General features: G+C 38.2%; 1 protein-coding gene across 1 annotated transcript in view; it reads left to right on the forward strand.

Annotated features, from left to right (window-relative positions):
* LOC306760341 (myelin protein zero-like protein 2) overlaps positions 1–22792 on the forward strand; it is a 28717-nt gene extending 5925 nt beyond the window's left edge. The window contains exons 2-5 of the mRNA XM_079246152.1: positions 17729–17898; positions 18115–18325; positions 20165–20339; positions 21726–22792. Of these exons, the coding sequence (XP_079102278.1) occupies positions 17729–17898; positions 18115–18325; positions 20165–20339; positions 21726–21882 (713 nt within the window). The 3' untranslated portion in view covers positions 21883–22792. The remainder of the gene's footprint in view (positions 1–17728; positions 17899–18114; positions 18326–20164; positions 20340–21725) is intronic.
* The last annotated feature ends 2699 nt before the right edge of the window (positions 22793–25491 follow it).

Genomic DNA, 25491 nt, shown 5'->3' on the forward strand with positions numbered 1-25491 from the left:
CGCATGGATACACCCCTCTACAACTGAGCCGAGTCCCCAGTCGAATCAAGTCTAGTGGACTATCCTGAGTCTAGTGAGTGGACACTTAATTTGCTGTCTTGCAGTGATGGAAACTCCAAAAATCTCCTATTTACAGACAAATCTGGATCCTTTGAGAGGCTTCTGAGGTGTCTTGGAAAACCAGTTGGGAACTTGTGCTGGATTTTTTGACCACTTATTGTAGAATTATAAGCATATATACTGAAAATAGTCCTACCTCACAATGATAAAGAATCCTTCAAAAAAAGATCTTGATGGTGATCTTGATCACTCTCAAAATGTATGGAATCTACAAAAGACTTAGACTCATTCTCAGTAAAACAATCATAAAATCCATCCAGTAGTTTTTGCATAAAGCTGCTAATCAACAGATAAACGCTGAGACAAACATAACCTCCACCACCTCCTTATCGGAGGTAAAAATAAACAAGTAAAATTCCTGTAAACGTAATATTCATAACAATGTGAAAAAAGAAAAGTCAAAACAATTGCAGATCAAAAGGTTACCACCAGGGGGCAGAAAACAAATATCTGATTGCGATAAACAGCGTTTTGAACAAAATTTTTATAATAAAATGATGCAAAAAGTGTTAAATTAGTCTGTCAGTCCAGCTGTCAGAACCGCAAAGCGCTGTACGAACAAGCAGATGCCAAACCATTGCTGACGCTGGTTGGAAGAAGAGCAAAAGAAACTTTTCAGATGAAAAGAACATTCATGTTTGTTCTTTGATCACTTTTAATAATAAACAACTTATAAAAGTGACACTTTTGCAGCATCACTAGATACTTAAGTCCCATATTTAAACATTTATTCCATTTAAATCCCACCCCTAGCTTCAATATTGGATACAAACACCCTGATGATAGAAGTATAACTTGAAGCCTACATAGATGGAGGGTCTTATAATCACAGCCTTGCAGTTTCACTGGAGTTTGTTGCAGCTCTGCAAGGTAATGATTTTATAGCCTGCATAATGATACCACACACACACACATCTACAGTACACACAAAGCCATCATAAAATTGGTTGCTTATACCTGTAGAAACAAAATCACTGCAATATGGATTTGAGTAGGTTTGGTAAATTGTATATCGATCCATGTTTTCATCCCAAAGACGATTTTTAAAAAAAAAAGTTGCAGTCTCAGTAAGAGCCCTGACAGAGGCATGCCATCGAACAAAACGATTTGCACAGATTCATCGTCGTCGTGAGAAATAAACCAATCCTCATTTAGAAAATTGGCAAGTGCCTCTTTAAGGCAGCAAGCAAAGAGCAGAGGTCTGAACCTCCTCCACAGTGTGATCTCTCATGTATTGTCATTTGCCTGCTTAATCATCTGCTCAGGAGCAGAAATGGAGGTCACAGTGGGGCTCTGACTCATCCTGTTGTTGCACAACAAGCGTATGTCTGTGTAATTTTACAGTAAATACTAAGGCAGTCATTTCAGAGCTGAATCGTTTGTCCAACTGAAGCTTGCAGGCTGAATCGAAGCTCATGTATTAGACCCCCCCCTCCCGCCATCTTTCTTTTTCCCTTAGGAGTTTGTAATCCCAAGAAGTTGTTGAGTCAGCCACATGGTGGGAGTGGAAGAGGTTTGATGGATTAAACTCTTATCCTCACTCACCCACTTCACGTTTCCCCTGGACACTGTCACCTGATGAATTTACATTAGGCTTGGCGGAAGGAGGAGGAGGAGGAGGAGGGGGAAAGAAAGGAGGAAGAGAGCGTTAAAGAGAGATTTATTCCTGCTATCTGTTCAGAATGACCTTTACAGCATGTTTGCGCAGATTTGTCTGCTGTTGCTCATATATGGACTTGAAGGAGCAGGAGAATAGTAGGTCTTGTACCAAAAATGTGACATTTTCATGACTGGAAAGCCAATATTTCTCCAAATAGTGCAAAAACTTTAGGTCTGGGGTCTATCTGCAAAGCTCCAAAATGGAGATGACAAGAAGGCAACTGAACCGCTGCTGAACATTTTTAAGAATTTGGGAGAGATCATCAATCTTTTCAAGAAGTAGATAGCAAAAGGTCAGGGTGCACAAAAGACAGCAAAGTTCTAGCTGTGGTCAATTTATGCTTCATAATGTTGAACTTTATACTTTCTTGTGTAAATATGAGCACATAATGTTCTTTTGCATTAACATGTGGCTAAATGATGAACTGTGTAATAAATGGACCGTGCAGTCACCTGTCTGGAAATGTGTCGCCATTCTTTAAATAAAAAAAACACTGTTAGCATCTTGTCTTTTTCCGTGTATTGGATGATGAAAGTATTGATATGATTGGTCTGGTCCCAGTAGCTGACACTGAGCAGGTGCAGAACCTTTGAATAACTTCTTTAGATTGTTTGTTTGTCTTCTGTCCTCATATTCATTTGGATTTATGCAAATTACGGTAAACATGACTAACGTTGAAGTTAAATCATCGCTGGTTGTTGTGTGGTTGTTGGTTATGGTTCTTGTCTGGGTAGTCGGGCCCTGCACTGCAGCTGTATGGTCGTGGTGTTGTTTCCATGGTAGCGAACGCTCTGATCAGGGGTGAGGTGGTTCTTGATGTGGCTGGACACCTATGTTATTGTTTCCTCAGTTTGAAAACACATCTTATCTATTTATTTAATTTTTATTTTTGATTTAAATTAATTTTTATTATTTATTGTTATTTTATTTGATTATCTACATGTTTCATTTTCATTATTTCTATTATTTATTTTATTTGGGGACCTCCCCAACCCTCGACCATGAGGTGTTTTTAGCTTGTGTGTGTCAAAGCAAGTATGATTTTTACATTTGTGTGCTTTGATTTGTTTTGTGATAAACTTGGTTGTTTTTATTACATAAAGCACTTTGTGTTGCTGTTATGCTTAAAAAATGCTTTTAAATAAAGTTTGATGTGAATAAACTTACTATTTTTACTTAGTTTTACTAAAAGGGACCTCTATAATTTTAGATTTTGTAAGCGTCTCTGATGCTTTACAGCATCTGTCTGCTACTCGCCGGCTCTGCTACAGAGTCTGCTACAGACTTGGCAGACTACACAGCAGACGTGTTTCTTCAGCTGTTTTCACACAACACGGAAAATTTTCAGGAGAAAATCCAAACAATTTGATCCGGCCTTCTCCTGCAGTTGTTGTTTAAACAAAGCAGGGAAAATTGGCTCATACTGTCCATGAAGCAGCACGTGAGGTGCGGCGAAGTCAGGCGGTGGATATGTGGCTGGTTTTCATCACTACAAGTTAAACTAATGACTCACAAATTTTTTTTGGATTATTACATGACCAAAACTGGTCACCTCTCTTCTACCTCAAGATGACATGATATGTAAAGTGTGTTTTAAACAGCAGTGGTAAATATTTGGTCATGTATTGGGCAGATTGAAAATAAGGTTGTTTATGGTGTCAAATACCAACAGGAACACAAACAATGAAAGAAAAGGTTAGATTATTAAGAAGTGTCACATTTACCACAAATCTACAACAGAATTCAGAATGATAAAATAATAAATGTTTATAATAGACGCATCAGGAGGTGGCAGTGGCTCAGGTAGTAGAGCCGATTGTCCTGTGATTCGAAGGTCGGCGGTTTGAGTCCTGCTCCCTTAGGAGTGTCAGGAAGGGCATCCAGAGTAAAACATGTGCTAAAGTACAACCATGTGAATGGTATGTAAGTAGTTGAAAACCGATAAGTCGCTGTGGTGGCACCATTCATCCATTTTTTTCACCGCTTGTTCCAGTAAGCTGGAGCCTATCCCAGCAATCATCAGGGGAGACGCAGGGTACACCCTGGACAGGTCGCCAGTCCATCACAAGACCAACACAGAGAGACAAAGAACCATTTAAGCTCACACTTACTCTTAAGGTTAATTTAGAGCAACCAGTTAACCAAACATGCTTGTCTTTGGATGGTGGGAGGAAGCCAGGTGACACCTTCGGGGGAAAAAACCGCCATGGAGGGGCATCACTGTTTCTTTAAGTTAAAAAGAAATATATGGTTTGATGTTTTTACCCTAAATTTGATATAAAATGATGAACATTTCTTGTATTTCTAAATCATCTTGATAATAGTTGGCCCTGCTTTCCCTGTGACTGTACTTCACCCTTTCTGGACGTCTTTTGTCTTCTCTCTCTGCCACAGATTTCACAATGAGCCATCACCCTCAGCAAATATTTAGGTTACATGTCAGATACACACCTTTCTCTGGAGAAAATCTCTCCATAATGTAGTTGCTGTGAGCCTTAGTGGCATTTGTGCTAATTCACAATAAACACCATTCTCTCACTCGGCACTTTAACCCAGAAAAGTAGCTGAAATTGTGCATTAGAGCACAGAAATGTTGATACAGTGGAGGCTCACACAGTCACAGTCGCTCTGCTGAAAAGGTCTGTCTTCTGCAGGAGAAATTTTCCTGAATTTAACCAGAAATAAAAAACACAGCAACAGAAATAAGATCAACATTGGACTGGACTCTTATATACTGTATACTTGCTTTGGTACAATTTCATATTCAAGAATCAGTGAAAACCTGTATGGATCAAATCCATAGTTCACTGTTTTCAACTCAGGGTCTCCTCCTATTATACCATTCAACACCTGCCCACTCCCTCGGCTCTGTGTCCTCCTCTGTGAGCATGCTGTTACCTGAACCTGCGTTTCCCAGCACTCAGAACGGCCCTTCATGAAAGATACGCCTTGTTAAAAACAGAGAATACTAACCTGACCTCGTGAAAGCGATCAGAAAGAGGAGAGGAGCCTCTTTGTGATTGTCTGAGCTCTTTGCATGTTTTGTCCGGTCTTAAGTGTTTCCTCCAAAACCGGCGCAACTGAGAATCAGGTTTCCTCCGGTAGTCTCTTTGTTTCTGAGCCATAATGAAGAAGGGAAAGGCACAAACACTCACCGTATAGGAAAGAGTGCCATGCAACCAATTTCCTGATTTAGAGACTTTTACCAGGTGCCTTTTCCTGCGCTTACTATTTCTTTATCTCTCTTGCATTGCAGACTGTCTTTACATCCACGTTGTATTGATACCAGCTCTTAGATAAACACCTTAAATGAAATATCTCTAAAAGGACAACTGGAAGCACTCATGATCTAAGATGTGATGTAGAAATTGCTGCATTTTTGCCCACATGCTAGCAGCAAATGTTACCTTCTCCCTTCGTTGTACCGACTGCAGTCCTGGAGGTTATTTTAGGGGGCTTGGTGTAATATCGCTAATCTATCTGGAAAACATTTCCGCTCTCCAGCACATGTGTGAAAACAGCTTTAGTCTGATAAAATTTTCTGTTCGTTTGCTTGCATTGATTTATTGAGCTGATGTGGAAAGGTCAGTCGAGTAGGTAAGAAGATTGGGGATTATTTTTGGGTGCAGGGCATAAGAAGACTTTCAGCTGTGGAAGAACTTATCAGAGCGTGCTGTTTGGTTAAAGATGAAGCGTGGGACTTTAACATCAGCCACTAGAAACTCCAGAGAAGAAACTTGATTTACGTTGTGCTAAATTCGCTGCTACTTATTTTAAGCCAAGTAGCAATGATTGGTTTGCTAAAGCTGGTTATTCAAGCTATCATAACAACGTGGTATGCTATGCTAGCTAGTTGATGCGTTGGAGATAAAGCCTCTGTTTGTGTTTAGAAATTCCTGCTTATAGCGTAAAAAAACCCCACAAGTTTTACGTTATTATTCTCACTACTTTTATCTTTGAGATAAATATTTTAAAGAAAGTTTAGCAAGATGAAAAAGAAGCTCAATAAAGCAGCTTTCACACTAAAAATATACTGTGAAACCCAACAAAAAATAACATTAATCATTAACGCCAACTATGCTAAGAACTAAAACTCGGGCGAGATTATGCATTCCTCTTTATCTTTGTTGAAGACACAGAATCACAGGGTTGCTGCTGTTGCTCCTTTAAGCTGTCAGCATCGTCACAGAGCTGATTTAATGTCGCTGTGACACGGAGAGCATAGTGGCACAGATCACACTCAACAACAGTGTGATAAATATCAACCCTCTGATCCCACGAAGCCAATATGGTATCATAAAAGACACACTCAAGTGGAATTACACCGCATCTACGAGTCTATGAAGGCGTATTAGCTGCGTGGTAGCAAAGGGTGAAATATATCATTCAGTATGTTTCCTTGCATGTGTTTAGATAAGAACAAGCGATAGCTGCTGCACAACAGTTTATGTTGTGTTACACACAATTTAATCATTAAATGATTTATTTAAACAGTGTTTATTATTGTGTTTGACAGATTTTTGTGGGAATTCTTCCTGTTTATGGCACTGGCCAGATTTGTGTCAGTGTTTTCCCTGGAACAGGTCTGCTGGTATGTTCCAGGAAAATCCTAAACAAATAAGACAGGCAGGATTGCACATTGGCACGGCTGACTTTGGTCAGATTGTTTAGCAGGTGGTTTGCAATGCATTCCTCCCCTCTCACCAACACACACACATACACACACACACACACACACACACACACACACACACACACACACACACACACACACACACACACACACACACACACTGGTGTTTGCTGTTCCTTCACTGTGATAACAGGTTGTTGCTTTTTATTCTTTCAGATGCACATCAGCATTGTTTTAATTTTTTAACCCCTTTTTATAATGAAATTTATGAAGCTGTCTTTATTTGCCATAAATCGTCATCAAATTTGTTGACATAGCGGATTTTCTAAAGGCTAAAGTAATATTGTGGATCATAAACATGTCAAACTCTAGATTCAGTGAATGGTAGTACATTACAGACTGTTGTCAGATGACTTGCTGGTTGTATGTGGTTATATCATCTGTCAAATAATTTTTTTTATAGTTTTATAGCCTGGTGGTGGCGTCCCTTTGTCCTGTCCTTACAGCTACTAGTTCAAGGTATAATATATATATATATATATATATATATATATATATATATATATATATATATAAAAAACATTTTTCCTCTATGCCAGAGTAAGAAGTTGTTGTAAACAGACCCTTTTTTTTTTAGCAGTGACATAAGTCTGTGCTTGCCAGAAGTTACTTCAATGACTCAGAACATGAAGTGACCATTGATAGCGAGAGGAAGTGAAACATCGTCTGACTGACTGCAACAAAATAATCTAAGCTGGGGATTGGAAATGTTGAATCTTAGTGCTGTTATCCTGTGAATGAAGGGTTTTAGATGGTTGTGAAAAACTAACAGTAGGAATTTGTGGTTATCATGTTGAAGAAGGAGGGCTGCCCAGAGGATGAGAGAAACCTGCAAAAGATAACCTTAGCTTGTCCCACCTCCCAGTTCAACATAGACTACCAGTCAAAAGCTTGGACACACTTTACCATTAAAACCAATGGGAAACTGTGTCCAAACTTTGACTGGTGGTGTAGTGATGGCAAGATTGGCTACTTTCCGATTACTCTAAACCATCCACTTTATTTATATGGCACATCTTTTTTTGTGAATCTAAATTAATCTTTATCATACAGACAGTCCTATTGACCCAATGGGTTAATTTTCATGAGACAGCTGTTTAAGTCAGACAAAACACCATGAAGTTACAGTTACAGACAGCTCTAACTAAACAGAATATAAATTAGAGTTAGATTCTTTGGAGTACAAAAAGCAAGTTACATCTAAAATGATAAATTAAACACACTAAAAACAAGAGTGATTCAAAGATGCTCTCTCCAGTCCCCTGAGAATACCTTTAAATTCCCTCTAATTGGATCAAGGTGGGCAGCTTTAGATTCTGCTGTATCCTGATCCAAGCTTGTGGCCAGATGGTGATGATCAGATGACCGGAGTACAATGTGCTTGGTGAATCAGGAGTCAAGTGCTCCATGAAAAACAGCATCCAACATCTGTAGTGAGCTGGAACACATCGTGTAGATGACGTCTCCATTGTCAGCGTGTAGTAAAAAAGTAGAAACAGCAAGCCTCTTACCTGTCCTGAATGTAAAACAGGATTTATTGAGAAAAATCTCAGATTTCATTTATCTAAAATAACAAAGAAGTTAAACATGGATCTTAAAGAAAGATTTTCATTTATCACATTTAGCTGATATTTGCTGGAACATCTGCACAGATGTTTTCTGTGCTGATGTTCTAGCAGGGACCTTGCTTTAGTTTAGCGTACAAGTCTGAGACGGGACAGCTGGGATTAAATAATGTTTGCAGGCATTCAACATGTTCTTTGCATGAGAATACACAACTGTATCATCAGCACAAAAATGTAAGCATGCATCAGTAACACTGATGTTACTGATGCAAGTAATGGGGAGGGTTGGTCCTAAAACCGAGCCCTGAGGCGGACCTTTACTGTGAGGTCGCCGCCTTTGAGTCAGGGGTGTACAGCTGCTTTCCAAAGGTCATTTTGAATGGTGAGGTTAACATTATGTGCGAGTGGCTGAGCAATCATGTGCACAGCCAGCTGAAAAAAAGAGGGAGAGAGAGACTAATGGGGCCAGAAGATCTATTAGGATCAAGTCTCTGTAAACGCTAAAACTTCCCTCACAGAGAGCTGGGTAAATGAGAAGGTGTGGTCACTAAAAGCATGACTGAAAAGGAAGGAAGAAGCTGTCTGGCCTTCAGAATCAGATACAGAGCTGGAGGCAACAAAGTGTCCGTTAAGCATCTCGGTTTTATTTGTCACCAAGATGTGGAGGTGAATCTGATGTGAGGGAGTTTTCAGAAAGACATTTTATACATCAGCAGAATTTCTTTGGTTCATGTAAAAGAACGGTGGTCTGAGATAAATAATAATCATTCTTTTCTTTTTTTAATGGAAGCAGTAAAGTAGCAGAAATCCATCCAGTCATTCTCCAAACCAGACTTAGCAAAATAAAACTTGTTCCTGTTGTGCAAGAGGTTTGCCAGCTCACTGCCATTTATTCTGAACCAAAGCCAGATAGAAAAAAACATTTTTTATGAAGATAATTCAATACCAGATTGACATAATTAAACATCTTTTAACCTAGTTAAACTGATAAAGATCCCAGAGGAACCTGTCCACATGAGTGCATAACACCTCTTTTCTTGACCTCATGGGACTTAAAGTGGGAAATTTGATCAATTCTTAGGGTGCATTCACATCAGGATAGTCTGCTAGACTCAGTCCGATTGGGGACTCGGCTCAGTTGTAGGGTGGTGTAACCGTACGGACTGACATCGTGCTCACACCGCACTTTGGTCGAACATGGCAAACCATTAGAATAATTTATCCCCATTCTCACCAAACGTGGCGCTCCACTGGTATTTGGTAAAAGAAAGAACAAATAAGACCCACATGAAGAAGAAAATTCTGTTTGTGAGCTAAACATGGAGATGAAGCTATTGCTGTTTTGTTTTTTGTTTTTTGTTTTTTAAATTTGGTCTCATGCAAGCATACTGCAGCAATGGTTGCAGTATGAATAACAGATGAGGCAGAGGAGTCTTAACGTCATTCATGTATTCATGTTTCCCAAAACAAAGCAGATTTTCTGAGGCAATGGACTCGGATTTGAATCAAAAAGGCTGAGGTGAATGCGCCCTTATGGTATAAAAAACACATAATATAATGTGGACTAACAGAACATAATCATTGTATCTGTAAGACATATTAATGAGTAAAATATGTCACTAAAAAAAGTGTAAAAGCTAAAATTTACAAAAAGAAAAAAAAAAAGAAGTAAAAATAATTTAAAGTTTATTAAAAGAACACAATAAATGTTCCTTGACAGATGCTCAAACTGCTGGCATCTTCTTTATGTTGGAGAATCACATACTGTTTGTTTTATCTGCATTCAGTAGCATATAAATATGCCAGAAGAAGTTAAACAACTAAAATACACTAAAAGAAGTTAAAGATGTAAAAACATAAAAAAAAAGGTATTAAAAGATCAAGATTTACTAGAAGAAATAAAAAGACTTAAAACAATTAAAGACTAAATATATAAAAAGCAAACAAACAACATACAAAATAAAAGAAATTAAAATTCAGACCTATATGATTATTTATGACCTGAAAACAGCTAATCTTTATCGTAGCTCGCAGAGCTGAACGTTGTGGAAGGATGGAAGAAACTTCTAATAGCCAGTCTGTCTAGTTTGTAAGAGAATTTCCTATTTAACATAGAGTTTGTCATTTCTATCAAACTGATCTGAACAAGAATCAACTGCAGGGACTGAGGACTTGTATCAATGGAATTTATTTCTGAGACAGCAATAAAAAGGAAAGAAATTACTTTAAGGGGTTTGAAAACTCTTCATCAGCACTTATTCTACCCAATATGTCAGTAAATGCTAAGCCTGAGACACCATACAGACACCATGTAGATTAGGCTGGTCATACTGGACCATAGATGTGGACTGGTCAAACACTACTTGATATTTTTCCTGCTTCTGAGGAAAGCATGTTTTTCTTTTTTACAGTTTTGGAATCACGGCCAGAGCAAGCAAATCTAATCACACTTGAGTGGGCTTTGTTTGATTATTTTACAGTGGATTTAAGTATTTACTCCCCTTTGGCTTCAGACAGACCAGCGGGCCGGTGCAGTTTCTACAACGTACTGTTGACAGGTGGAATGAAGTGCATTAAAGGTTCAGCAAGTTCGTTTCATTGTTATATATTGGACATGTTGATAGATATTATGGACCAGCGCCAACTCCAGTATAACAGATGAAACTGGTGTGTGTATGAATGTGTGTCTGTGTGCATGCTGATGCTGCATTAGTGTGTGTGTATTTCAATGGGGCACACACACACTCAAACTCCCAATTATATAAAATAACATTTTGTTACCTACTCCGGCTAATCCTGATACCGTATCTGTTCATGAATCCAAACATCAGGAGCTGATATCAGTAAAAGTATGCATAAACACACTCTCACACACACTTTCCCCGGAGGTTTGGGTTAGATAAGACTTTGACCTGAGCTGATCCCATATGAGAAGGTCCAGTTTGTGCTGTTCAGGCTGCAGCATCACCCCTCATACATTTTCTCTTCTTTCTTTTCTATTATAAGTGAAGAGTGTTGCATCTTTCAGATATTTCACTGCATTCATACATTTCAAGTCTGGATATATACAGAAAGTTTGTATTATATGTTTTCAGAGATTTTTGCCAGTTATGTATAAATATATATGTGTGTATATATATATATATATATATATATATATATATATACATTTATATATATATATATATATATATATATATATATATATATATATATATATATATATATATATATATATATATATATATATATATATATATATACATTTTTATATATATATATATATATATATATATATATATATATATATATATATATATATATATATATACATATATATGTATATATACATATATATATATATATATATATATATGTATATATATATATATATATATATATATATACACACATATATATTTATACATAACTATATATATATATATATATATATATATATATATATATATATATATATATATATATATATATACACACATATATATTTATACATAACTATATATATATATATATATATATATATATATATATATATATATATATATACATATATATTTATACATAACTATATATATATATATATATATGTATGGGGAATTGCACCATGATAGGCAGACTAATTTCAGAGAACTAGTAAAGATGCTATATTTATAATCTCTCCGAAAGGTTTCTCCTCTGCAACTGTTTGCAAAAACAATCAAAACTATCACAAACTAGCGCAAGCCAGCCTGCAAACACAATTAAGATAAAGCATATCTCTGCTTTGGCCAAGTCCACCTTCATGAACAGCATAACTCCCAAATAAGCTGTGAAAACCCCCCTCCAGTGTCTCTGGGTGCTGGGTGTGGTTAGCTCTGCCCAGGCAGGATGTTCAGACATCAAAAAGCGAGCGACTTTCTGTGGAGTCCATGGAAATACATGCACTATTAGGAGATACACTAATGGACCCGCAACAATCTAACAAACAAGCAGAAATATCTTATCTTGCTCCAGCAGACGTGTTGATGTAGATGAGTACATTTTCCATCATTTCATTATGCTTTAACTCTTCAATCAATACACTCATCTCATCCATCTCTGTCGCCCTGCAATTGTTGATCACTTAAGCTCACACTTACATTCCTGCCTGTTTATCTCTTCTCTCTTTCAGTAAATGACTCAAATTCTGTGTCTTATGGCGTAAAGGCCAATTAGTGGCTGGTAATGAGTGATTACATAACAATCATGTACTCTTAGCCACTGGGACAAATTAGTAATTGCAGTACTGTCATTGTGTTCACATCCATTCTGCCTTCAAATAAGCTCAATTAACCTTAATTCTTAATCAGCTCAACTCACTGCGAAGAACTACACAGCTGAAAGTATTGTTGCTCAAAGAGATTAGTGACGCTAATTTGAATGTTATAAATAGACTTGGTTGGGGGTAGAAATGGGAAATGAGGTGTTATGACTGGGAATAATGGGTTAATGGTGATGATTTTGCTTTTAGATTTTTTGGAAGACAAGAGGAATTGCACTATGTTGCTTTCTTAATCTTCCAAGTACTCATTATTATAAAAAAAAATTGAGCCTCTTTTCTCTTTATGTCAACAACCCTTTGTTGAAGCTATGCTCCAGCTCTTTGCACATGCTTGTTGAGCTAATTAATTAAACTAAATTGTGAATGTGAGCATGTATGGTTGTTTTTTTTTTTTTTTTGTCTTTGTGATGGACTAGCAGCCTGTCTGAGCAGTACTCTGTCTGTGAGCCAATGGTAGCTGGGATTGGCTCCAGCTTTTCTGCAACTGTCTGCATCATTTTAACAATGTTGTTAAGGTGAAAGGCAATACTGCAGATGTGATTTATGTCTACATTAACACACACACAGTCTGGACAAAAGTAACTCCAGGTCTAACTATAGTGTCAGAGGCTCGGATAAATGCCATCCAGGATAATTACATAGTTTGATAACCAAGGTATTTTACCTTTGTTTTGTCTACGTTGGGAGGAAAAATCTTCAAAATTAAGAAATAAGTCGCGTTTGGCTTAATCTGCCTTCATGAATAAGCGTAGACATCCATCACAAGCTGGCAGTGCATCGCTTGTCAATAAAGATAGACTGATGAGTTCCACCATGGATGATTAAATTATTTAATTAATTAAATCATCAAAATAATTTTTTATTAATTCTTATTTTAATCAATAATTTAATTAATTATTTTAATGATTAATTGTTACTATTATTAATTATTTTAATTAATAATTTAATTATTATATGAATGATTATTTTATTATTTTATCATTATTAAATAATTATTTATTTAATTAAACAAAGTTCCAGTTGAAGAGTCTGGTTCATTTGGGTCTAGAAAGGAAGAAGCAAGTATATTTTTTAACTGTAGATTTTATTTTTGTTCGTTCAGAGCTCAAACAGACAGGAACAGTCAAGAACAATCAGGGTCAGCAATGAATAATAAAGCCGCCATGCTTGGTGGTACATCAGCGGCAACAGTGGGAAGGATCCCATTAATTCTCACTTTAATAGAGACCATTTAATTTGAGGCAAAGTTAATGAAGGCAACGCTACTGAGAGTTAAAGGACCATGCAGCTTACGAGTATTGAGACTTTGTCAGCCTGAGTAGAAAACTGCCAAAACATCTTGTTCTCGTTCCTCTCTCAAGAATAACTAGATTTCTACTTTTGATTTCTGATGTGCTGCAGAACTTGAGAGGGCTGTGAAAATCATCTCTTAGAGAAACTCCTCTACATTTGTGCAACAGCTCTTCCATTCCAACTTAAGTCTTCCTCACCATGACGTACCAATGAGCTAGCGTCCTCTCATCAGACTGCCTGTTCAAAGCAGAACCAAGTCATGAAGAACAAAGACTTTGTTACCTTTCTTAAGTGGAAATTTAGGCTGCTTACCTGGAGTAATAATTTTTCACCTCACTTTTTGCTTATACTACTTATTTAACTTACATTTTTACACAGTTATCTGTACTTTCTATTCTTTACATTGTAAAAATACTCTGATTACTCTGTTAAAAAAAACACACACACACACACACACACACACACAACCTATCCAGATCAATTCAGTTCTGCAGGCATTTGGCCGATGCTTTTATCCAAAGCAACTTACATGTGATAAGTGATTAATTTACCATAGCAATGAACCTAACATGCATGTCTTGTGGGAAGACAGAGTACCCACACACACACTGGGAGGACATGCAAACAACTGGATATAGTGAATGATTATGGTTGGATAAGAAGTATAAACATATCCCAGTCCGACACCCTATTGGTTTGTACACAATCCATCGTACCAGTGCATGACACAAATCACGTCACAGTTCACCAAGGACATGGCAGACATGTGTAGCCTCGTACATGTATGTCCCAGGAGGAGACTCAAAAGTTAAAAGGTCTCAGACTTTTTGAGCCATGACTCCCCAAATAACACAGATTGGTGTTTGTGATGATTAATAGTGTGATAGTCATAAACTACATAGATGCAGCATCCTCTACATGTAAGGCTGGAAACTGTCAGATTTTTTTATGTACTAACATGTTTTTATGTGTTAAATTTGGAAAAGGTCCAAAGTTTATTAGATACATGTAGGTAATGTGTTTTTATCTACAATTATCTGGTGATCTTCAGTTTTAGAACAACTGGCCTATGGCATCCCAATGTTTTTTCAAAATAATCATTTCAACATAAACCAATAGCTCTTATGGCCTTTAGAATAATGTTTTCTTGGGGAGGTGGGGTAGTGTACTATAGATGTATACTTCTACCAGAGAAATGAAAGTAAATACTTTTGACACCTCTGAGCGGAACTGCTGCCCCTTCGTGTAACATCAGTGTATTTTAAGTGCATTGGAGAATGGCGTAATTGCCACCCAACTGAAGCACCAGCTTCCTGTTTATAAGCACATATGGAGGTTATATTCTGATTGTGGTTTCCCTTTGTATGACTTACCAAAGCTGGACGAGGGCGTCCTTTTATCACCCATATTTCATGAGATCTGTCTAAAAAGAGCTGTTCTTTGTTTTCAGAGGGGTAACTTAGCCAGGTGTTACATGAGGAGAAGCTCTTTTACAGTTATAATGATAGAAACTGGTCTGAGAGAACATTTTGGGTAGCAGCCAGCTAAAAAAAAAAGGTTTTTCTAAAAGTTGTTCAAGGATCCTCAGGTAGACACCGGCTGCAGCACAGTTTCTTCTCATATGTTGTGTAATCTAATGTCTAAGACTTCTTCTTCTAGGATTTAAGACACACACACACACACACACACACACACCATACACAAACCTGTGGTCAGTCGAGGGAGGGACTCATTACTGGCTGGACTGATACAGCCAGGGCTGATGCTATCTCCCTAATGAATATCCTAAGCCTGGGCAGTGTAATCCACTGACTTCAGCGTGTCTGTTCTCAGAGCCAGGTAGAAGAAGAGGCAGCCTCTTCACCAGAACTCCACGCTTTGGAAGGATGGCCATTTCCTTCTGCGTACCCATTGCTCACTCGTACGCTCTTCTCCCAGATTTCATCGGGCTCATTTAAAACACATTAGGCTGTCAGAGCACTGTTAGGGCCCAACGATGAGAGAGATGCCGTCTGTTTAATGATGTGAGGGAACCCCTCTCTCTCCTTCTTGCCCACAGGAAACTCTCTCCAGCCTGATAAGGAGCCGAAAACCCTGTTTAAGGAGCTGAGCCCCCACTGATATTTTCCCCAGAAATCCTCTGACTAAATCCACACACTGATCGTTGTGCAGCATGACTCAGGCCTCTTCCGAATGTAGCCAGGTTTTTGTAAAACTGAATATCTTCCCCTTTCCGGTCAGTAAAAAAAAAAAAAAAAAAAGGAGTCAACATGGCCTTGTTTTTCAAAACAAATCCATCCACACCTCTTCGCTTAACCACGTTGTTAAGCACATTCATAAGCATATCAAACCTTTAGGTGGCAGTAGCGCCCCTAACCCTATCCAATCAGAATAAGCTTCCATCTCACAACGTCACTTCCGCAAAACACGAAACATACGTGATATGGCTAGGGGGCAGAAAATAATTGGCCTTCCCCATTGGTCGTTTATGTAGAGCAGTATTTGAGCTTGTAAAAACAAACACAAAGCATCTGGACAACAGATAACGCCAACACAGTTTCGAGGACGTCCATGCTGTGGTAAACAAAGATCGCACATGTGACATCATGGTATTTTTGTCACAGGTGATGATGTTTCAAAACCTAAAACTCCGGTTATATTTGTCCACATGCAGACGTGCAATTCGCCAAGCTTCTCTTTCGTCAAAGGTTTTTGAAAGAATAATTTTTGAGTGCATAAATTAGCGTTTTTGTGCGGATGACGGGCCAAATCGGAGAAAAATATCTTTGTTTTGTGAGATACCTGCTACGTGTGGATGTGGATTTGGTCATTTCTATGCTTTCGATGTTACAGAGCCATGTAACCCTCAGAAAAACGCATCACATCCTAATCACATATGTAATGTCAAACTGCTGAGACTTCACTTTTAGTCATTTAACTCCTATCTAAGGAAATCACAGTTAAATTAAGTAAGAAATAAATGTAAGCGCTAACTGCATAATCTCTTAAAACGACAGAGTAGCGGAACAGGTGCAGAGCAAATGCAAGATGCTTTAGAGTTGTTTTACAGGAATATTCTTTAAAAAAGTCTTTGAGATTCTCAAAGGTAAAAAAAAAAAAGCTCCTTCTCTGACACCTTTACAGCTTGTTCTGTTTTCACCTTCCTGTTCATAACCCTTATTTGGAGTATGCTTATCCTGAGTTCACTGCAGTGTAGCTCTACAGACGGTCTGCATGCTATGCTCCTGGGCATAGACTTTAATAAGGCTAGACATGCCTCCCACTATTATTAGAACATATACAGCTCTCTCTATGAATAGCATGGATGATTTTGACTAGACAGCCCTCCCATAAACATCCTCAAAGAGTTAGCATCATACACATACTCAATGGGTCGTTATAGCAGTCAGTTGGATCTCCCTTCATAAAGACGACTATGATCTCCTGGCGGAAGAGGTGCGATCATATGGTTCACCACGCATTGCTGACTATCCGACAGGCAGGAAGTTAGCAATAAATATGCATCTTTGTGGGAAAGTGAAGAGGTGGTGTGTGTGCGCTCCTGTGCAGTAGATGTCTAGAAGTGCTAACGCAGTTCTGGAGAGCTCCATCCTTCACAATCTGAACGACTCGAATTTTTGTCAATATGCCTCTGTGCATTACCAGTTCATTAATTTAACATCTTTAAGGTCTGTACAGATGGATACAGTCAATATCTGTAATACACAGCAGACACTCAATAAAGTGCCAACAACTTGGCACTTTATTGAGTCCCACTGATCTGAAGTCAGTGGGACTTTCTGAATAACCTGATCAAATGTGTAATCTCTTTTAACTCAGGTAAAAATAATGATATTTTATTACATAAAGGAAGCTACAGAATGCACATGTTACACTTCAAGTGACAACTTATAGTGATTTTCTTACAGCATCACAGACTAAACTAGAGTTGGGTTAACGGGGTTCGAAGTGCATCAATTGTGAATATAATTTTTTATTTTCTACATATATGCTAAGTTTGTTCAATATGTCCTGCCCAGAAAGTGATCTCTGGACCTTATGCTCGCATGTTGCAGGTGTGCTGCAGGTCAGTGGGATTCGTATATACACATCTGGGAATGTTGAGGCAGTCAATGGGACAGATGTTCGTCTGAAGTGCACATTTCAGAGTTCGGCTTCCATAAACCCCAATGCTGTCAGTATCTCCTGGACCTTTAGGCCCCTTAACTCAGGCCGAGAGGAGTCGGTGAGTAAATGTCCATGTTAAATCTATCTTGCTGTGTCAGGGAGCATGAACCACCTTGACCAGCTGAATGGCGAGTAATCTTTTTTGAGAATGGACTAAATGTGCATATTAAGGTACCAGCCTCAGATTGATAACTTATTATCTAATTTGAGCAATTTAAAGCAACTAATTCAATTACTGTTTTAACCAGATCTACCCATAAAACTCTGCTTTAAGATATTCCACTACCAGCAGCGACCATATCCTCCCCTGGAAGGCATCTTCAGGAAGCGCATCGTTTGGGCTGGCGATGTGATGGGCCGTGATGCCTCCATTATAATTAAACAGGTCAAGTTCACCTTCAACGGCACCTACATCTGTCAGGTGAAGAATCCCCCTGATGTCCATGGCACGGTTGGAGAGGTTCAACTTCGTGTTGTCACCACAGGTTCGTAGCGGGTTTTCCACAGTATGTCCTGATGTTTAAGACTCAAACCATCTGAATTCTTCTACTGCTGACGAGTCAGAGTAGAAAAACAATGCAAGTAATTGCAGCATGATCAATTTAAAGTCAAAAGAAATACTAGAGCATTATTTCAGAGGGACTTAAGGGCACAAAAGACTGGAAAACTGGTGAGAATTTGTATTGTAATGTCTAATGTCATTTCTGGAGCTGCGTTTCCATTACAGTTTTTCACAATATATAAGCGCTATTTGTAAGTTTCGTCAAACAACAATTGTGATATGCAGGTGTTTCCATTGAACGGTGTTTAGCGCATAATCCTCAGTTCTCATAAAATCTTGTTCGGCTGATGAGATTTTTTGAGAATTGTGCCTCATGCAAGGCAGCCACAGTATTTTGGGGTTTCCTTGCTGCAGAAAGTTTGCCACGACTTATCAAAGCCTTTCTTGATGATTTCTTTTTCTAATTCATTTTAAAACTCTGAAATTCGCTGTGGATTGTTCCAAACCACAACAACTTTACCTGAAACAAACTAGTCACATGGCTCTCTACATTTCGCCCGAGTACACGTAAATGCGATAAAGATGTTTCTATTACACTTTGCCATATACTTCTATATCAGAACATCTGAAAAACCACCTCATTAGAATGTGGAAACTTTCAGCAATGTTTGATACTTTTTTTCAAAAATGCGGGTGTTTCCTTTAGTGTTTGTTTTAATTGCAATATTTAGGTTTTGTGCAATTCAAGGTGTAATGGAAACGCAGCTTCGAAACATGCTAGCTTTGTTCCAGTGAGTTAAAAAATTGCAGAGGCCAGATATTGTTATTGCTAATCTAGTCTCCTGAAACGCTTCCTCATCATTTGGCTCTTTTCATACAGATAAAGCCACTAAGGCTACGATCACACTGCAGGGCTTGCTGCTCAAATCGGATGTTTTTGTGAAATCCAAATTTTTTGAAAGTCCGTTCACATTTCCGATCAAATGCGACTTGTATGTGATCTCCTGTATGAACCTCATGCGCACTAGAAGCATCCCGCATGCGCAGAAGACACGGCGATGTGCAGTGAGCGTGCGTGTGACGTCTCGTCAGAGGTAAATATGGACGGCAGCAGAGCATTTGCTATTTTAAAAGTTTTGTCCAACCGTAGCCACAACATCGCGAATGGGTTTGTTTTAAGGAGACGTTTACAGAAGAGGAAAGTAAAAGTTTTGGTCAAGGCCTTTTGTGGAGCTGTGGCAGCAACAACTGTAGAGAGAAACGTTTGGGTACGGAGTCGCAGTCAGGATTAGTGGGAGAGTGATGTGAGCGCATTTACCGATAAAGAGTTCATAAACAACAAACACAGAATAATGACGTTTGTCGTGTGTCAATGACGCGTCGGCCGGATTAATGCGACCTGACCGTTCAGACTGAAGTCGCATGGCAAAAGATCAGATACATATCGGATTTAGGACCACATATCCAAGCGGCCTGGGTCGCATTTGAAAATGTCAGATCTGTGTCGTTCAGACTGTTAAGAAAAGAACGGTTACAGGTCGCATTGGTGAAAAAACATCGGATTTAAGTCACTTCAGCCTGTAGTGTGAACGTAGCCTAAGTCAACCTTAGGCTGTGTTGATGCCTTAAGTAATACATGTAGGAGTTTCACCTAGAAGAATGAGGTTCATGTCCCATTTGGTACCAACAGGTTTTCTTTTTGTTTAAGAATATTAATTTTTATAAAAATGTTTTTATCCTGCTGGATGTTTTTGGAGGAATTCTGCCTTTTTTATGTCATCACACTCTTTTCTTCATTGCTTGTTTCCCTTGTCACTTACAGCCTCTTTCTCTGAGCTTCTCCTTCTGGCCTTAGCCGTTGGAGGCGGTATCGCTTTCGTGGTCATCCTCCTCATCATCATTGTTTCCTGCAGGAGATGCAAGAGGAGAGAAAGACAAAGGCAACTAGAAGAAAAGGAAGAGGCTCCCTGCAAAGAGAGAAAAGACCCCACAGTGTGGTAAGGCCAAGGGAAGGGAGAGGAAGAGGGGGCTCGAGAAAGGAGCAGAAGAATCACCCTTTCTTTCTTGTTCTCTGGGGAACTCTTTGGATCGGAACATGTGGCGCCCCCTCTCGGGGCCTTGGGCTCTTTTCCCACTGGATCCTTCACTTTCTTCCTTCCTCTCCGCCTGCAGTCTTTGGATCCCAGATTTATTAAAGTAAATGGAAAAAGTGCCTTTTGCGTAGAAAGCTATAGATCCTGAACTTTAGCCAGATTGCTGTGTAGCCTCTACGGTATCACCATACGCCTTTCATTTTGGAGAAAAAGGACTGTCTTATCAGTTCATCTTATTGTGTTCAGCTAAACAGGCTTCCAGACACATTTCCTGTTTAGTTTGTTTTGATGGTCTAGACATACATCAATGGTGTATTCTTGCTGTTTACTTTCCTACTAATACATTTCAAGCCCCTATGGACCAAAGCAGTCCAACAAATGTTTTGTATATAATTTCAAGAAACAATAGAAACATGGAACAATGACTGAGCACTTCCCAAGCTTCTAACAAATTCTTCTTTGATTGCTTCATGGAGAACATTATAAAACTTAATACAAAGCTTGTATTGGCCCTCATTTCAATAGATCCATATGCCAGCTGTCTGATACAATTTAGTGATGTTCATTTGAATCTGCAGGAGCATGCTGGTTTACATTTCTGTTGTGTTTCACTACTGATGCTATATTACTGTATTTTTCTAAAATTTGATGTAATAATTAGATCTATTGTGGTTGTATAATATTGAATGGGCAATGAAATAATCCCACCTGAACAGTTGTATTAACCAACACAAGCAATACCAACTCTACGTTTAACTGATAGATTCAGTGTTTATCTTTGTAAGAATTCTGTTTTCCTATAAAAAAGGCCACAAGTCTGCTGCCTGTTTTAAACAATAAGCTGTTTTTCCTTTCTTTGGGTTTTCAGATCTTTCTGTCAAAGGTGCAGTAACCGTAACAAAAGCTGTTGCTATGCCCTCTCAGGGAGAAGCTGACAACTTTTTGGCTTTCATCTTGGGATTTATTCAGACTTCACTGTAAATTTTTAATTGAGAGTCTTGGTGAAGGGAAGGGGTAATCATTTTGCTCTGGTCTGATGAGAAAACAAAGATTTTAATCCACACATTGCTCATAACTTGTCTGAGCCAAGTTTAATGCTAACTCTTTGTCCCTGCTTTTGTGTTTGTGTCTGCTTGTCTTTGTCTTTTCACACCGTGTAAGACGTCTGTACATGTGGACATCAATGATTTATGAATGTGTCATGCATAAATGCATATTTCCCTGTGTATGTATGCTATGTCATTCTCCCTGTCCTGTGTGTGTGTGCATGTTTGTGTGTGTGTGTCCCAGTCACCCATTACGGGCTGCCCACCTCTACATGTCTCAGACAACCATAGAGATTGACAGTTCAGACGGCATGATCTCAGACCCCAGCACCAAAGATCCAAGCTCCTCAGAGGATGAGGATCCTGACTCAGATGATGACGACGGTGGCGACTCCGACTGAGGAGGTGGGGACAGACGGAGACGCTGAAGTGAAGGCAGCCAGAGAGGGCTGGCCCCTACGGAGCCCATGCTTCTGTAAAGTAGGAGCTGCTGCTGCAATGAAAACAAGAAACTCAGAACATCTAAACCTTTCCAAACAAGAAAGTGAGAAATTTTATCTTCTGATAAAAGACAAGACTTTGAAATTGGATTGGAGGTTTAATATCTTTTCTTTCAAGAGATTTCAGGGGAAATGCGGGATAAAACGTGAAGAAAAAAAAGCCATCGCTTAAGACACTGTAATACTGGAGATGGCCTGGCTAGTGTCTGGGGAAAAGGGTTATGCTCCTGACTTGATTTAAAGTGCAGGAAGTCAGCTGAAGGGGCTGAAGCAGCGCCATGATAGGCTGTGAACAGATATATAGAGATGACAAACAAATTTCTATGTGGAAATATCTTGAATAATCTGTAGACTCATGTTTCACGCAGCGGTAGGGAATTTCATTCACAGCTTCTTCCTGCATGCGGTCCATCACTACAGCTGAATATTTGTTAAAGGAAGTTTCCCTCTGCACATGCAAACCGCAGGGATTACTATGAGTCAGACAAAATTGCCTGGACCAAAAAAATACAGAAAAGCTTGAATGTGATCTTTCTGAACCCAAATTCTTCATCAATGGGCAGGAAGCCTCACACAAACACCTGCTCCAAAAGCATTGTGGGAACACAGTCAGATCTGAAAACCCTCTGATTGCTAAAGGTCCTTAAAGACTCGTTTTCTCTCCACGAGCCTATGAATGCACCCCGTCCACCTACAATGGGTTAAAACGCCCATCTTTCATCCCTGTATGGCAGAATTTTTACTTGTGTTTAATATGTTTATAGATTCTTTTGTGATTTATTAGGTTTTCCTTAAATAATACAGAAAATATTGCATCATGTTCTTTACAAATGTCATGTATGAATTTGTCATAGAGCTTTTATTAAAAAAAAAGTTTTTTTTTTCCTTTTTTTTAAATAAAAATGACTTTCTATCTGTATGAATCCTCATTTAATTTCACTACAGGAAGTTGATGCACACACAATCCAGTCGGCACGTGAAACGAATAATCACATGAAACTGCTTTGATAGTACTTATCCATTATGTAAGACAGTAATCTTGTTATCCAGCATTTATTATGCATCATTATCTTCAATGCACTGCCTCCAGTGGTGTGTTTATGGTGTGTCTGTCTGCAGAGCTATTCAAATGTTTACCTGTAAGCATTTCTGCCGTGAATGTTAAATTTGTTTGTTCGATATGTTTGTTACATTTGTTCCTAGAGTCTGGGTTTCCTTGTTGACTGTTCATGACCATGAATATGTTACTCCGTTTATAAGTGTGTATCTGTGAGTGTGTGTCGTCTTTGTGGTCCTATTTGTGTATATTGATCAAAGTCTGCCCCTGTAGGTGTAGCTTTAGTAACTAAGTGACAGAAATTGAGTGCGTGCAGGACTGTATAGAAGGATCTTTTACGCACACTGAAGATAAAGTAAGTCGGTTTATGTAAGATAAACAATTACATTTGGTTGTTGTGAAACCAGGAACTGATAAAAACAACTATGAATTTGTGAGATTACTTGCATCACCCACATTTTTATTTTATTCCTGTCCTTAAACAGGTTCAATCACAATCATGTCTGCAAGTGGAAATTAATGAGAACAAACTGCTTCAGTTTCAATTAAAAAAAAAAAACTATTTGATGTCCAGTTATTCTGACTTTTTTTTTAATACCCATCAAATCATCCAACTATTTTAAATATTACCAAGAGACAAAAATATGCTTTTGTCTGTTTTAATACTTGCTGTAATGTTGTCTTCAACTTATTTGACATTCTTAAGGCATAACCCAAAACATGTATCTTTAAATGTCTACACCTGATCTTTTATTTCTTAATGCCTAAAACTAAAACTAAATTTTGTCATCTGAACTTTTGTTTTATTACTTTTAAATGCATAAATGTACTTAATTCCCTTTCAAGTCCTAAACTCAGTGAATTACTTTTTATTGCCTAAACCCTAATGAAACATCATCTCAAAATAGAAGTTTAACACCCACTAAATGCATAACTAACAACTCAAATTGTTAACATCACCATATTATATATTTATTTACTTTTATTATTTACTTTGCAAATCATTCAATGACAACCATGGCAGAGGACTGCTATATTTAGCCTTTATTTTTGCCTTGTGATATGGTTGTTTGGTTCATTGCTACTTCAACATGGCTTCACATTTAGATTTCACTCTTTACAGTCTTAACATTCATATTTGTTATTATTATAATTTGTCAAATTTTAGGAAGCAGCCCAATTGCTTTAGATTTTAAATATCCAGGTAAGTTGTATTTTAGTCCATATTTGATCAATGGCATCAATAGTAGCTAGCTAATTAGTTTACATCTTAATAGCTACGTAGTCAGATACACAGCTAAGTGGCATGGTTGGCCTTTCAGAGGCTAAAGCATCGCATTAAGTCAGTTCATGTCGTTAAACAGTAATGCGTGGGAGCGATATTGCATAACTTAAATACTATTCTGCTGCATCATGAACTTTGTTTTTTAGACCCGCCCTAAATAATCCTGTACAGAAACCAGACAGCCTGATGAAAATTCAGAAGAAATACCTGTTTTAACATGTTTAAAGCAGCTATTACCACACCATCGTACACCTGACAGACACAAAGAAATGCTCGCAATACAGTTTTGTTTAGCGCTAATGGAGGTAATCATAGCTAAAATCCTGGGAAAATGTTTTAAACAGTTTCTTTTCATGAGTCACAGACAAAGCCTTTATTTCTCTACCACAAAAACTATGTCACTGCAACACACAAAACATTTCGCAAAGTCCTAAACACTGATGTGTTTGTTTGTTTGTTTCATGAGGAAAAGAGTGGAAATATGGGAATGAAATGAAAATTACATTAGTCTGCAATTCGACTTTCCTTCTTGTTTCTGCCTTTTTCTTCTCTTTCTGCCTGCATTCCTCACCTCTGGGTGGGTTGAACCTGGCACAGTGATGCAGAGAGATACTAAATTCCTTTGCTTATGCTCTCACACACACTCACTTGTTTGTGCACACAAAAACCATGGGCATGGCAGGACAAGTCACACACAGTAATGTCTGATATAGCATTTGACTGTCGCTTCTATTCACTGTTTAAAGTTATACAGACAGACAGATTGGTAATGAATGCATTAATTTGAGAGCTGGAGAGTCAGAATCATTCTCAGACAACATTTCCTAAATGTTCTGTAATGGTGTTGTACTTCTTCCTGACCTCCCTGAGGGAAACTATAAGTACCTTTAAATGACATAAACTGTACTGGTGAGCAGCAAACAAGACTTTTTATCAACGCTTTGGAGCATTTAAAGTGATGAAAAGACTCGAAGACTCCAAGTTTTTCAAAGGTGGATAATGGTAACATACACTGTCTGGCCCCAACAATTTAAACCACCTTTATTAGCCTCCACTGGTGTTGACAAGAGAAGAACAGGTCTCTCGTTGTTCAGAGATGCCAGAAATCCAGTGAGCAGGGAGAACCTTCATTGTCACTTTCAGGATTTCTGCTGAAACCAGAGACCAG

This window comes from Telmatherina bonti (assembly GCF_933228915.1).
Source record: "Telmatherina bonti genome assembly, chromosome: 9".
NCBI lineage: Eukaryota > Metazoa > Chordata > Actinopteri > Atheriniformes > Telmatherinidae > Telmatherina > Telmatherina bonti.